The 16,040-nt window shown below is 34.8% G+C and overlaps 1 protein-coding gene across 1 annotated transcript in view; it reads right to left on the bottom strand.

The window, feature by feature from the left end:
• Positions 1-16,040, bottom strand: part of clstn2a (calsyntenin 2a) — a 236,962-nt gene that overhangs the window by 12,839 nt on the left and 208,083 nt on the right. Inside the window, exons 9-11 of the mRNA XM_042718714.1 lie at positions 4,250-4,412; positions 856-1,022; positions 445-593 (exon numbers count right to left, since the gene is read on the bottom strand). Coding sequence (XP_042574648.1) covers positions 445-593; positions 856-1,022; positions 4,250-4,412 — 479 coding nt within the window. The remainder of the gene's footprint in view (positions 1-444; positions 594-855; positions 1,023-4,249; positions 4,413-16,040) is intronic.

Raw genomic sequence — 16,040 nt, 5'->3', positions numbered from 1 at the left:
ATATGTGGATATGAGTTAAGAGAAGAGCCAGATTGCATACAGGAACTTGAGAATCATGCAGTGTAAGACAGATGTTATCGGTAACCAAGGCAACCCTGCATTCTCATCCCTTAGCTCTGTAGTATTAACAGGAAAAAAAGCCTTCTGCTGCCGCTCATCCTTCACTCATAAACATCTAGCCTTGCTTTTATTAACACTTGCTTGTGAGATTAAAAACAATTAAATGATCATCACACATTCAAAGCACTCAACACTTTAAATGAAACCCTAAGATACAAGCTAATTACACTTAATCATTTACTTGAATATTTACTACTATACTTAGTATTCATCCCTAAGAGAGATTGCAGGTTTATCAATCTATTAAAGCCTTCATGAGCTGATGTTGTGATGTTTTATGGGATTTTTTAATGGGAAGTTTTTGACTTTTAGTGCAGTACTCACTGGACTGTAGTGGTTATGTGGAGTTTGCGCAGACCAGGAGTTGGAAACTGCCGAGAGTTAATGTAGGAAACTTTTGTCATGGCTGTGTTGATGCTCTCCAAATCATCTGCCTCCATGACCAGCACCGACTGAGCCGGGTTGAAGTGGAACTGAGAGGGATCAAGAGAGTGTGAGAAAGAGACAATTTTCATAATCGAGAGAGAGGAAAAAAAAACCTAAAAGCAAAGAAGCGAATGAAAGAGTCAACACATTTACATATAGATGAATAAATGATGGCTGGGAATGACTTATGTCAAAGGATTCACAAATATATTCAGATGATATTAAAGAGATGGACAAAGAATGGAATGCCAATAATCCTTCCAATGAAAGGCTTTGCACATATGTATGCATATGTGTGCGCGTATGTACCTTTATGCCTTTTCCCAGACTCTCGAGTGAGCTGATGTCCAGGCCTTCCTTGCAAGCCTGTAGGCAGGAGATCACCTTTTGAGTTGCGATCTTCCCAGGTCGGATAGTCAAGCCTGAGAGGCTTCCCCGGAAATACTGTGTGAACCGTGGAGTGGTCACCTCTCCTCCTGTAAACAAACACATTACAAGTCATGCACATGCATACTTGCAGTTACTGGCAACAAAATATACTGTAAAAAAAAGCTAAAGATATCTGAAAGCTAAGTGACACTTTGCGTGCATGTGTGCCAAAATGTCAAAAACACCATATCTGGCACTATCCAGAGGTTGGAAGACAAGTTCATCTACTGAAATGGCTCCATCTGCTAGGTTTTTAAAAAAGAAATGTTTTTGTATTTTTGTTCTCTGTGATAACCCACAATCCTGTGCATGCGAATCAGCTGTTTATCCAAAGAACAAAACAGGCTCTGATGTACTGTACCTTAGGTGTATTTTTCGACCTTGGTTGAAAAATACCAAACCAACCAGCTATGAGGTGAATCACAACATTACAAACTTTGATTAGAAGCAAAAAAGTACAAACTGCATACTTAAATGAGGGAAGGAACTACAATCCCATGAAGCATCGTGACAATATAACTATTTTAAGTTTATTATAAAATAAAAAAATGTATTGCATTGCAGACATGTGTCATTCACAATTCTTTCTTTAGATGCATTTTGCTCAATGTGACTCACTGATTGGTGGAATTTTCTGTAAAGCATAATTGGTAATGTAGTTTTTCACCACAACTTACTCTATTCTACATGATTTTTTCATGTTGTTCTTCAACATGTCCTTCATTCAAAATCTAAGCAATTAAGATGACATCATGTAATATTTACACAGTTATTTGCTACTGGTTTTCTTGACTTGATTTGGTCATCAAGGTCATCTGTATTTTCTTTCCTGAGTGACAGCATCTTTTAGTTGTATGTATGTATGTATGCATTTATTTATTTATTAATGAATAGTTGGTCACACTGACCTTCTTTTTGGGAACTTTGATAAAAAAAAAAAAAAAATAGAGGAAGTTAGAATAAGAGCAATACCTGTCGCCAATAACACCTGCTGTTTTCCCTCCCTTACATCCCTGACTGATGATCTGGCATATTTGGGGAGTCTAACAGATCCAGATGCAGCGAATCCTGTCACTCCTAAAGCCTCACAATTAAGGTCTGTGCTTCCAATGCTTAATTGCTTCTGTTTTTAAATTATTTAGTTGACAGATGTTATCAATTAAATGTTATTCCACAGATGAAACAGCAGAGGAACATTTGCATTCTATTTCTTGCTCCCCCTAAAGGACAAAAGCGCTAATGAGACTGCAGTCCTCGCATGGCATATAAGAGCTGTCACCATCACATCTGTATCTATCAGTAGCTGCATGACAGACAATAACAAGCAGAACACATCCTGAGCCCTGTGGAAAAGGCACCGCCATGACCTTACATTTAGATTAGCACATCTGATTTCTCATTATAGCCAAAAATATCCATATGTTACTGAGAAGCAGCTCAGTAATGGCCTTATTTATCTTCCTTTACACACACTTATTATAGAGCAGCCTTTTAAAAAACTTTTTTTCTTTGTTTTTATTTTTCAATGAACAGTTCTCCCAAAAATGATCATGAGTCATTTACAGAATTTGATTATTTTTAAGGAAAATGGTTCATTTTTAAGGATACTCGCCCCAACCCCCAACCCCCAACCCCCCTGCCTTTTTTTTTTTTTTTTTTTTTTTAACCAAATGAGGACATAATATATATTTTGGAAGAAATAGTCCTATATTTTTTCTTTAACAATAAAATATACCATTTAAAATATTGGGATCAAAATGATTTTTATTTTTTTTATTTTTTTAAGAAAGTTATACTTAAGCAAGGATGCATTAAATTGATCAAAAATAAATTTAAAATCATACAAAATATTTCTATTTCAAATAAATGCTGTCTTTCTAACCTTCAGTTCATGAAAGTGTCCTGAAAAAGACACTATTTCACAGTTCCCACACTTCATTAAGTTGAACAACCATTTTGAACTAATAGTAAGAAGAAGAAATGTTATTTGAGCACCAAAATTAACATATTAGAATAATTTCTGAAGGATCATCTGACACGGAAGACTGGATTCATGGCTGCTGAAAATTCAGCTTTGCCATCACAGGAATAAAATACATTTTAAAACATATTAAAACAGAAAACGGTTTTGTAATAATATTTAAATTATTACTGTTTTTGACTTGATTTGGATAAAATAAATTCAGCCTAAAAAGACATTTTATGGTACTGAATTTTTGAACAGTGTAGCAGTTCACTCTACTGGAGAAAAATAAAATGGTTAGAATATGAATATATATATATATATATATATATATATATATATATATATATATATATATATATATATATATATATAAAACGCATATAATTTACACAATGAATCAGTTAATGTGCTAAACAAAGCCCTACAAAAAAAAAACAGATAATCCTGTTTGATGACTCATCAAGACAATGGCCACCAAACCCAATTTCAACCCTAAAGAAGACAAGGATCTCAATTTGGCCTGAAAAAATACCATCCTAGCGTTTGTTGCTTCGTTGTTGATTGCATGGAGTGAAAATTGACAGGGTGCAAGAAGCTATCTTGGCCGCTAATGGCTTGAAAAGTTATCAGTTGCGGTTTAGTGAAGCTTAGACCAGCTTCATTGGGATGTAATAGCAAGTGAACTTGTCCACCATTCAGGGTCTCTTAATCCTTACTATGGACCTCTTCTAAAAAAAAAAAAAAAAAAAATTCACAATTCAAAGCCAGTGAAAACAGAGAATAATCCTCAATCGGCACAGATGAAAAGAAATGTAAAATGGTGCTGAAGAGTCGGAACTTAGAACCTTGTCGTCTAAAACAATGATTTAGCCGTGACTCCATTCTCTCAGAGGCTTGTTTAATTATTTAGCTTGTGAAAGCGATGTTAAGGACAGACTCTCCATTCAAATGCGATCATTAGCTCCATTTCAAAAGGCTGAAATTGACAGGCTGTGTTTCTTTTTTGATGTTTTCACGCCTGAGGTCTCTTTGATTAAATGAAGAATCGGGGTAGCCTAGGGCCAAACACATTGCCTCTCTCTTGGTATTCAAACCACCGCTGCCATGCTCACACTTTCATATCAATAATGTAGATATCTCTTAGTCACATCCTCTCTTAAGTCTAAGACTATCTGATCACATCTCAAAACTGGTGGATGCTGATTCATCATCTCCTGTGTCTGGGTCGTCCGCAGTAATGCCTCCATTTTATTTTATCGATCCTCTTTTTCAAAGGATAATCAAAACAAAAGTTGCTTCATGTCTCACCTTGCCAGCAGGCACCTACAGTTAGCTGTACATCGATCTCAGAGGGGTGGATGGGCCAGTCGTCCGTCACAAGGTAGGGTTCGTATGTCACTCCGTCTACGAAGAGCGTCACTGAAGGAAACTCCACATTGATGACATAGTAATGCCACTCTTTATCACAGATCTGAAGACAAGAATAAGTTTAGATCTAGTTAACAGGGCAAAACAACACATTTTCAGAATTGCTGGTTGATCAAATACTGATTTTGGGTTCGATCTGCGAATTGGATTTGCTTCTTAGATATGTTTTACACATACATAAAATCTAAAAGAAAGTAGATTTCTAAAACTGTGTGTGTTGTAAGTGTCATTTTTAAATTGACATCTTAAAAATGATTTGGTGGAACACACAAAACAAAGCAAAACAAAGCAAAGAAAAAGAAAAAGAAAAGAAAAAAAACGTCATGAATCAATCTCTAATCAACTTAACTGACAAAGTCTTGAGTTAACACACCTTCATAAATTACATAAATTATTATTACAACGTGGATTTCAGTTTATTAAAAACTAGACTGAAACAAATTGCAATATCAAATGAGACAACCTCTTGGTTTGAAAGCTACTTAGTGTGTAGAACACAATGTGTGCAAATAGAAGGCATCTGCACCACTGCAGATTACGAGGGGTGTTCCTCAGGGATCTGTTTTGGGGCCTCTACTTTTTTATTATTTATATTAACAATCAGGATTTTAATATTGGTCATGTTAATTTTCATTTTTATGCTGATGACACTGTGATTTATTGTAGCGCACCTAAATTACACCAAGCTGTGTCCTTACTCCAGAGTGCTTTTGATGTTGTGCAACAAAGGCTTTGTGGCCTAAAACTGACTTTGAATGTGACTAAAATGAAAGCTGTTATTTTCAAGATCAAAGAAACAAGTGGCAAATCAACTATCATTCAAAACCTCAAAGGGTACTATAATTGATGTAGTGACAGAATATAAATATCTTGGTTTTATGCTTGATGACTCCTTATCTTTAAAAGGTAAAGCTTTCTGCCACATTTATGGCAGTCCTTGATTATGGAGACATTCTCTATAAATCGGCATCTACCAAACTTTTAGGTTCTTCGGACACTCTGTATCACGGTGCACTCAGAATTATATTAAATTGTAATGTTAGTACCTATCATTGTGATTTGTATACTAGAGTTGGTTGGACGTCATTATTAACACGCAGACGTAATCACTGGTACATGTTTATCTATAAATCCATCTTGGGTTTACTGCCTCTATACCTTTGTTCCCTCACCCAGCCTAAAGCTCTTGGAGCTTATTCTCTGCACTCACAGGACTTGTACATTCTTTCTGTTCCAATTGCATGAACTGAACTTGGAAAACAAGCTTTTCAGATTGCAGCACCCAATGATTGGAACTTTTTAAAACACAACTTGAAGTTGCAGACCTTAGTGTCAATGAACAATTTTAAATTCTTGATTAATGAATTGTTGAAGGAAGAATTCATTTGTAAATGTTTTTTAATTGTTGTCAACACATTGTTTTATTGTTCTTCTTATGAAATGTAATGCTGCATCTTGGCCAGGTCATTTCTGTAAAAGAGATTTTTAATCTCGGAAAGTTTAAACTGGTTAAATAAAGGACAAATAAATAAATAAAATAATAACCTCTAAACTAAATGAACCAACCTCTAATCAAACACTTAACTGACCCACCCACTGAGTTAAAATTCACAGTAAAACTATCCCAGTTACAAAACAAAACAAAACAAAACAAAACAAAACAAAACAAAACAGACCTTCATAAATGAATCAGCCTCTTATCAACAACTTAACTGACCAACTGTGTGTTTATTCGCAGTAAAACTATCACAGAACCATGTTTGTGTCGGTCTAAACTACAATCTAAAAATAGGACACATTGTTGCTATATAATAAACAATTCTAGTATGTCCATCAGGTTCACTTTCTTATCTGAATAATATCTGTGCTCAGGTTAAGATGATCAACATTAGGTTTTCAGTTCACGTTCACATGCCCTTAATGAAACAGAAATGTAACTTAATTTTCTATCATTAGCTATACTATTCATCATTTGTCATCTGTCCTATTACATTAATTAGGTATAATTATAATCAGACGCTAATTATAGGGACAAAGATTTACGAGTATGAGAAACATCAGATCACTTTAACATATCAAAGCAAACCAATCAGAGCCGTTTCAAGTTCTTCTACACTTCATTATTTATCTTTTCTGACATTTACATGGTCGTAGTTAACAACTGCAGGCATTGTTAAAGAAAGGACAAAAAGCAAACCTATTAGAAAAATATGTAAATGTTGAGGATAGATTGCCTTCTGCTACTCTGAAAGTCATCACTTCTGAGAATCAGTATAATGGTGAAACAGGCTTAAAGATCCCAGCCACATTTAATTGCCTCACTCTTTCAAACTTTAACAGCCGCAGTGCCAATAAGTTGTCCTATTTTGACCTTTTGCCACTTTATTTGTGGGAATAGCAGAAAGAAGACAGGAACTGCTGGGGAGGGAAGAGAGGGAAGGAGAACTGGTAAACAATGCAAGCCAAATATGAATATGCATTGGTCACATGAACACCACAGCTCAATGTGTTGTGCTAAGCTGCTACAAGAAATTATATACAAGAAAACATTTTATACACAATCAAATTTTGCTTCAGCTAGTTTATAGCAAATAGAGACACTGATGGATTGGTCATTAAAGGGGCAATTTACACACAATGCTTTCTTGCATTAATGTTCTCTCTTTTTTATTTTAATTATTATTATTATTATTATTATTATTATTATTATTATTATTATTATTATCATCATCATCATCATCATCATTATTATTATTATTATTATTATTATATATTGCATGTGCTAAATAGTGTTGTTATAGTTAACTTAAAAATCTAAATGATCTAAAATCAAAATTAAATAAAAACGATTAAAAAGCTAAATAAAAAAAAATGAAATAAAATAAAGTATATATTACATGAAAAATTTAGAAATGTTGCCTGAGCAACTTACTAAAATAAAACAAATTGAAGTACTAAAATGAATAAAACTGAACAAAAAAAATTCAAATAAACTAAAGCTAAACAGACATATTTAAAAATAAAAAATAACATAAAATGACAAAACTACCAAAAAAATGCATTTGATTTTATCCAAAATATGAATAAATATTATAATAGTATATGAACAACACTAAAACAGTGGTGCCAGACAGACAACTTCAACAAATCATTTTTGCAAATCAAATTTTTGCATCAGTGTCACGTTGTTAGGACTGTCAAGACAAAGTTAAAACTATTCAGCTTTACTTTTCTTGAGCTTGTGTTGTGCCATGTGTGAACTCACTGTGTGAACAGACATGCAAATGAATGGCACTTTCCATTGCAGTGTCTTACTTTTTTTCTTTTTTTCTTTTTTTTTGCATCAGTACCACAGTACAGCAAGACTGTCAAGATGAAGTTAAAACAACTAAAAGTAAAGCTAAACATCTTTTTTTTTTTTATGACAAAAGTATATAACAAAATTACTAAAATTAAACTACTGAAGAAAAAAAAAAAAAAAAAAAAAAAAAGTACTGGCACCAGACAGCCAGCTTCCACAAATGCAGCATCTTTTTTCCCATCATCAGTGGTGCTGTTAAGATTGTCAAGATTAGGTTAACAACAATTCATCTTTTTTATTTCTTTAGACATTTTGTTCCACTGTGCAGAAAGCACTATGAAATTAAAAGTACAAATAAATGACACTCGAAAAAAAATCAATTAAATCTTAAATTCATTACGATTAACTCCTGCCACCTGGTAACTGAATGGTTATTATCAGAGCACCGGTAATATCATAATGATAATTTGCTTGTATGATGCAGTAAACATGTTTATGGAGAGCACCATATTTAACTGAAGCTGACTGGGTGGATGATGCTGAGCTACTGCAGAGGGGAGTTAATGGACAGAAGATCCCAGGTCCCCAAAGTGATGCTCTCTCTCCCCGTCAAAACGCTGCCTCTGGAGACAGATCTCACTCCACACCTCTATTCCTCTTGTTCTCTTATCTCTCCTTTTCTAGAATAGGTATTCACTTTATCTCCATCTCACTGGATTCTTCAAAAACCTCCCTATTTTTCCTTTCTTTCTGCAGCAATCTCACCCAACCAGCTTAACCTTTTTCTGTCCTTTTCAATGTCACAAACATGCACACACACACACACAAACTCACACACTCAACACTAAGTGCCATTCAGTCTCGTGGCCATTTTTCTCATTTGTGCTGAAATACGGGACTATGAGAGGCATTCTGGGATATTATGAAATAAAACTGTCAATTAAATGAAACTGCATGCTGATCACTGGCTGCTATTTTCAGGTTTAAAAAGGTTGAGATTTGAACCCCTTGCATAACAACAGAATACAACGGAATATCTAAGTCTAGTTGTACACTAACACCCATTTTTACAGTGACTCTTTTAACTACGGATTTAGGATGTAATGGAACACCTGCTGTTTTCTCAAAACAGAGTAGAAATTGTAATGGTGTTGCCAAACCATTCAAAAAAATACGCTTCAAAAAGTTTCCAGAAATGAAAATGCAAAAATAAGCTCATACAACTTAGAAAGCCTAAGCAATGTCCAGTGTCAGTGAGGCATGGAAACAACAGCATTAGCGCTGGCTAATTAAACTGCTCATGCAACGGCTCTCTAAAAAATGGGCTTCTGTTCAGAACGTGAAAACAAATAGCCTGCAGTGTGTAAACATGTGGACAACACTTGAAGCTTGTTATTGCAACATAATTGTGTGTAAAAATCCATGAGCAAAATATGTAGATTGCAAATATGCTAAACTGTTCATCAAATTTTGGAGACGGGCGCTGGATACATCACTGAATTTCACTTCTGCATCTACATACATGTCTAAACTAAGGATGTGCAAAACTAAATATCAGATATGTGTTCCTTAGGGGCCATTAACAAAAAAAAAAAAAAAAAATGCATTCTTCTGTTCAAATATATAAATAAAATAAAAACCTAGATGAAGCACAACAGAATAGACAAGAACAAAGGTGTCTTGAGACATATTTTTACGAGTCAAACAATTGGTGAGATGTTCAAAGAAAAAAAAAACAACAACAGTCAAAAGCATTCATCTAAAACTAGCAATGTGGTTATAGCAATGGTGCTTTAAATTGGATAAATAAAATAATAACAAAAACAAAACTTTCCCAAAAGGTTGTTTTTTTGTTTGTGAAAATGAATATAAATTACATAATATTTTTTCATGGCACTAATTATTAATGGAACCATGAATTTGTTCACAGAAGTCATAATATGTGTTTTTTTCATATGTTAAAATTTATGGAATAAAGTGTTTACCATTTATCAGATTTTATATACAATTTAAGTCTTAAATTATATATTTTATATATCAATAATTAAACAATTTTCATATATTTTAAATCTAGAACAGTGGTTCCCAACCTTTTTCAACTCGCGGCCCACACAACCAAACACATATGTGTGCGCGACCCACTGCAAAAAAAAAATTAACTGACCCTGCTATTTTTGGGTTAAAAACTTAGTACTCAGAATCTAGATTGTTAACTGTATTTATTGAATGAACTAGGGCTGTGCGATATGGACAAAAAAAAAAAAAAACCTATCGCGATTTCTTTGAACAATTTTGCGATTTTCGATTACAATTTTGACACACACAGATATGCTTTACAGTCATGAATGCATTATGGGATGAATTTGAAACATATTTCCAAAAGAAAACCAATTAGAGCTTTATCAAAAAGTTGTACCAGTGTTTGTAACGTCTCTAGAACAGACATAAGTCAAAATAATCACTAAGTAAAGGTGTAACAAAATTTCTAGACTTATGGCAAAAAAATATAAATAAATAAATCTTGTGTCCAGGGACTTTTTTTCTTTTTTGCCATACATTATTTATAGAGCTCATTAATTGTAGCGGTGCCTCAGGTGTTGAAATAGATTTGTTATACATTATACAGGTTCACACGTACTCCGTCTGCAGTACGTATACAGTATGTGTATGCGGTGCAGAAGCAGCAGCGAGAGCGCATTAATGTAACGCGAAAGCACGTTAAATTAATGCGCGAGCGCGAATCTGTCCGCACGCACGCAGATTTCTTTTGCTCTGTCACAAAACCAGACGCTCTTGCTCAGATACATGCTGCTCTCGCCCGGAGAGAGTGTGCGCACTTAAAACGTGTCTTCTCTCGCTCAAACTGCGTCCTGTGCACAACTCTCTCTATGCTCATGTGCTAGATATTAATTCTTTTCGCACGTTTTTATTTCTAGCCTTTTACCGCGTGCAGTGTGAACACTCTGATCCGTTAACATGGGCTCGGAAAAAAGGCGCATCACAGACAGTGTGTGAACCTGGAGATATGCCCAGTCTGTTCTGTTCTCGCGCTAGGTGCGTTGCATTCTGATTAGATCGGATGGCATACTGCGGGAGGTCAGGGCCGCGGAAAATCGTGCTATAAAGCGATTTAGAAATCGCGCACGCTCAAATCGTGATTTTATGACAATTTCTATCGCACAGCCCTAGAATGAACTAGAATTGAACTAGACATTTTTACATATATTAACAATATTATTATTTATTTTAATAGTAATTGGCGGCCCACCTGCAATACCATACCCACCAACTAGGCCGCGGCCCACAGGTTGAAAACCACTGATCTAGAATGAATGAATGAATCCCCAAAAGAATTGTATTATTTTACAATTTGTGAAAAAAAAAAAAGTCTCTCATAATTAAAGGTGCTGTATGTAGGATTGACACTGAGTGGTTGAACTAGGTATTGCAGTCCAAATTAAAAATATTTGAGAGGGTTTTTTTTTCACCCGACGACGACTCCTCAGATTTGACGCACATACAGGTTGCCAGATTGAAGACGCAAACAGGAACAAGCTCACTTGATGATGAATGAAATGAAATACACTGTGTTTTCCGCCAACTGGCAACTGCCGAAATACAGTTGGGTAAACTGGCAGTGGGCGGCTTTCACAAACCAAAACAGAGACCTACATTTTCAAAGGAGAATAACTGACTGTAGCATTGTTTTTCATATAAACAAGTATGTTAACTTAGCATGTTTCTTAAATATCTGCGAACATATTATGGTATTTTTATGCTTTAGTAGAGTCAAAATCTTACATAAAGCACTTTAACCTTACATTTTAACTTTAGATTATATTAACCCATCCAGCAAAAAAAAAAAAAAAAAAAACGAAAAGTCTTGCACATTATAAACCAAAATAAAAAGTCTTTGTATTCATTCATATTTTATATGTGGGGCTCTGGCATTACGTTTAAAGAGCTGCTGTAAAAAAAAAAAAAAAAAAATACAAAAGCCAAGAAATAAAAAAAAAGAAGTCTAAAACTAATTAACGTCACTAACTTATCAGTTGTTGGTCAGCTGGTCAACCATCATGACCCATCTTTATTCTAAACAGGCTGAAAGGCTTTTGACTGTCATTCCTTAAGAGCACTGATGACATGTCAGCCTCTGCAGACTCTGTCCGTTCTTGTCCTCATTATATGTCCGTCGAGAAATGAACAGAACAAGGCACTATGTGCATGCTTTGCTGCTAATGAAACACACACATGAAGCATTAATCTTGGCTTGACAGGAGATGATTTTGGCTGTTTCAGCACACAAAGGCACACACCGCCAAGGATTAAAACACGCTTACATTTGGCCTCCTCCTCCACCCCCATCCCTCGCTCGCTCCTCTCGCTTTTTGCTCTAAACATTTTTAATCTGTTCCCGTCAACAAACTGCATCCACGACCTTCAGAGCAAACAAATAAATGAGAGTGTGACAATAAGCGAGAGTTGCAACACAAATCACACCTAGAACTATACATCTCTTTCTACATGCATGAGCATCATTGTGTCATGTTGGTTGTGGGAGAGAAAGGCCTCGCATGCTGTGGTGGTACAGGCCTGTTCCTCATTCAACATTAATGCATTGTGTTTTCGAGCTTGTGTTGCTGCTCAGATAAGGCTTGCAATACACTGAGATGCTGGTCTCTAATAGGGTTGGGTGAGATATATATGTATCTCACCCATGTGTACTGCATATGTGTGTGTGTGTATGTATATATATATATATATATATATATATATATATATATATATATACACAAACACATATACACACATATACAGTACGTACACATACACACACTGTATAAATAAATAGATATCAAAGGATCTCTTATGGGCATCAAGGCTGCATTTACTCTAACAAAAATCAAGTAATAAAAAACTTTATCAAAAATACAGCAAAAACAGTAGCATTGTGAAATATTATTACAATATAATGTATATTTATAATGTTTTTCTATTTTAATATACTTTAAAATATAATGTATTCCTGTAATACAAAGCTGAATTTTCATCAGCCAATACAACAGTCTTCAGTGTGACATGATTCTTCAGAAATCATTCTAATATGCTGATTTATTGTCAGTGCTGGAAACAGTTGAGCCGCTTTTTTATTTTTATTTTTGGAATTGGATAATTGTCAGGATAAAAGTTAAAAAGAATGCATTTGATCTAAATAGAAATCTTTTGTAAAAAAAAAAAAAAAAAAAAAAAAAACTTTACTATTACTATTTACTTTTACTTTTACTACTACTATTTACGTTACTATTATATATATATTAAAAATACTAACCCCAAGTAGTAACACCAAACTTTTGAATGGGAGTGGATATTCTATTTTGAATAAATTCTGTTCTTTTTTATTTTTTTTTACTTTTTTTTTTTATTCATCAAAGAATCCTAAAAAAAAGTATCACAGGTTCCAAAAAATTTTAGAAAATTTGCATTAAATAATAATGTGCAATATTTTATACAATATAATTACAATTGTAATTATGCAAGTATTTTATTTTACATTGAACATTCATCTCATATTAAACTTTTTTTTTTAATTGCTATATAACTCTTTTCATGAGGACAAAAAAAGCATCAAGGATGTGTTTGTATCATCATAATAAAAAAAAAAAAAAAAAATGGAAGTCTCCATGTGGCATTTTTCATATATTAAAATGCGTAGAGGGAAAATATACCATCTTGTATATTGTCAAAAGGATGTAATAATATATTACATTTTATTATGTCTTTGCTACATCACCCAAGTCTATTTCTAACTAACACTCACACAGCATATAATAATGCTGTCTCTCTGCTCCTGGGATGCCAGCATGTCTTTTTTCAAAGGAAGAGAGGCGGCCAAGGCATTTGGAAAGAATAAATGGCTACCGCAGAAAACTTTTCGGAGATGGCATTTAATCAAGGAGTCCAGGGACTCTAACTGTGAGCTGAAAAGGGAGGTGCAATTCAAGGTTTCATTATTTCCTTGATTGAACAGCAGATTAGCCTAATTTTAGGAGCTGCTTTATCTGTTCCATCATCTGCTCCCTCAAATAGCCTTTTGGGAGGAATGATGTGTTCTATATACGGAATGGCAAAAATACAAGTGAAGAAGTGCATTTTCTATCCCCTCTTTTTTGGAGGTGTAGATACACATCTCACAATCGATTACTGGAAAGAAATGTTTGCAAATCGGTAAACAGAAATAAAGCTCATAGTGTGCAAGGTTGGGAAGGATTCTGGGTAATTGATTAGGGAAGTTTGTTGCTGTGCTGACTAGCACGTGCTTGACACTGCTATCCACACACCTGCCTCCTCATCTCCAGTAACACTACTATTGGAAGCATAAGGAGATCTTCAAGACACCTGCGCACTGATACTGTCTCACAGCCGTTATTTGCCACAACAGATGGAGCTCAGCCAGACACTCATACCTGACTTGGACATCCCTGTAGAATTAAATTAGACGGTGCACCTCTTACAGAGAAAGTCAATGAAAGAGACTCTTTAAACCACCCGCTTTCAGATGAAGGTCTAGGCCCGGTAGCCAATCCGATGTGATGAGAAGAAGACAAACACTGCAATTTGCTGATTGCAATGACACATACAAATAATGGTTCTTTGGCCAAGATGATACTGGGGAGATCGGTGACTGATCCAGCAGAGCAGCTTTGAGATCTGCAGTGGGCCGTGATATTGGCTGTGCCGTGTAAGTGGCTTCTGATGTGAATGTGGACAGAGGGTCTGACTGGCTTTCCTCAGGGCAGACACAAATGATCAGTTGCAGCAAGGAGAGAGAGTTTGGAAAGAGAAAGTAACACAAAGCAAGTGTTGGATTTGTACTTAAAACTGTACAATTGTGAGCTCTGTAGTTTCATAAAAGTTTAGGTAATTTGCCTAAAAGTAACTAAACTATTAACTTTTTTTTTTATTTAAAAAAATATAAATAAATAAAAAAAGCCACATAACCACAATAAGAGATAGCGTTCCTTGTCATCAAACCTCTCTGTTTTCTACATATGGCAAGTAACAAATTATATATTAAGCCATGACAAAATGAAGAGTGACAATTCCATTTCCCTTCCTCACAACACCACTTAAAAAACAAAAAATTCACAAGAAGAAAAAAGCAAAAAGAATGAGAGGGCAATGGCAAATAAACGGCAATGGCAAATTACCTGTACTAGTCTACTACTGACATTATTTTCCACCTTCACCAACTCTTAGCTGACATTTCTATATCATTTGAGGTTTGCACATGTTTATTGGCTACATGCCGGCAAAGTCTCTATAGACGATATATAATATTATGAATAACATATAATAATATTAATAACAATAATTACCTTGTATAAAGAAAACAATTAGATCAATTAGATCTGAGTGGTCACACTTTATTTTAAGGTCCAATTCTCACCATTAACCATTAACTACGACTTTTGCCTCAGTAAACTCCTAATTTGCTGCTTGCTAATAGTTAAGGTAGTTGTTAAGTTTAGGTTTTGGGTAGGATTAGGCATGTAGAATATGGTCATGCAGAATATGTGCTTTACAAGTCAAGCACTAATTAACAGCCAATATGTTAAGAATAGGCATGCTAATAAGCTACTAGTTAATGGTGAGAATTGGTCCCTATACTAAAGTGTTAAAGAGTTAAAACTATGTCTACAGCATAACTTACAGTACAACACATTGTCATTGTATAACAATTTTTAAATGATACTTTTATAAAAACCTTTTACAAAAAAAAAAAAAAAAAAAACTAAATACACAAACCACTCAAAAAGTGCTAGGGTATTGCCTCAGTAGTTTGGAGTGTTTGCCTGAACTGAACTACCATTTTATAGTTTCTAATAGTCCATAAACCATAGCTGAAAAACCCAGCAGGCTTGTCCTTCATGGTGACTTTCTCAGTATTCATTAAGCTGTTTGGAGCAAGATTGCCATTCTGCACTTAAACCTTGTTTATCAAGTGAATTTAGTTCACGCAGTGGCCACAATTGAAAAAAATGAAAAAAGCCAAGCACCATAAACACAGTCCTAATGAGCCAATCACACAAAACACATCACTCAAGGAAAATATGGTGACCAGCGTGACAGCATTAGATTATGATTAAGACAGAAAACTGTTGTGACTGAAATCTGACACATTTTGCTGTGTGTAGTGGTGGATATATTTTGCGGGTGTTGTTTGTTCGGTGGCAGGCACGCTAACAGAGGTGGCAATGGGCCTGTGGTCCTCCGGAAGGTGACTATAAATTACAGGCTGACAGAGTGAGTAATTAGAGCAGGAATTAGACTGTGCCCTCCGGGGACAAAAGTCAACTAAAGAGTGACCTC

Source organism: Cyprinus carpio, chromosome B2 (genome assembly GCF_018340385.1).
Source record: "Cyprinus carpio isolate SPL01 chromosome B2, ASM1834038v1, whole genome shotgun sequence".
Taxonomy (NCBI): Eukaryota; Metazoa; Chordata; class Actinopteri; order Cypriniformes; family Cyprinidae; genus Cyprinus; species Cyprinus carpio.
Note: the sequence above shows the minus strand (reverse complement) of the source record. Positions and strands in the feature narration are given on the sequence as shown.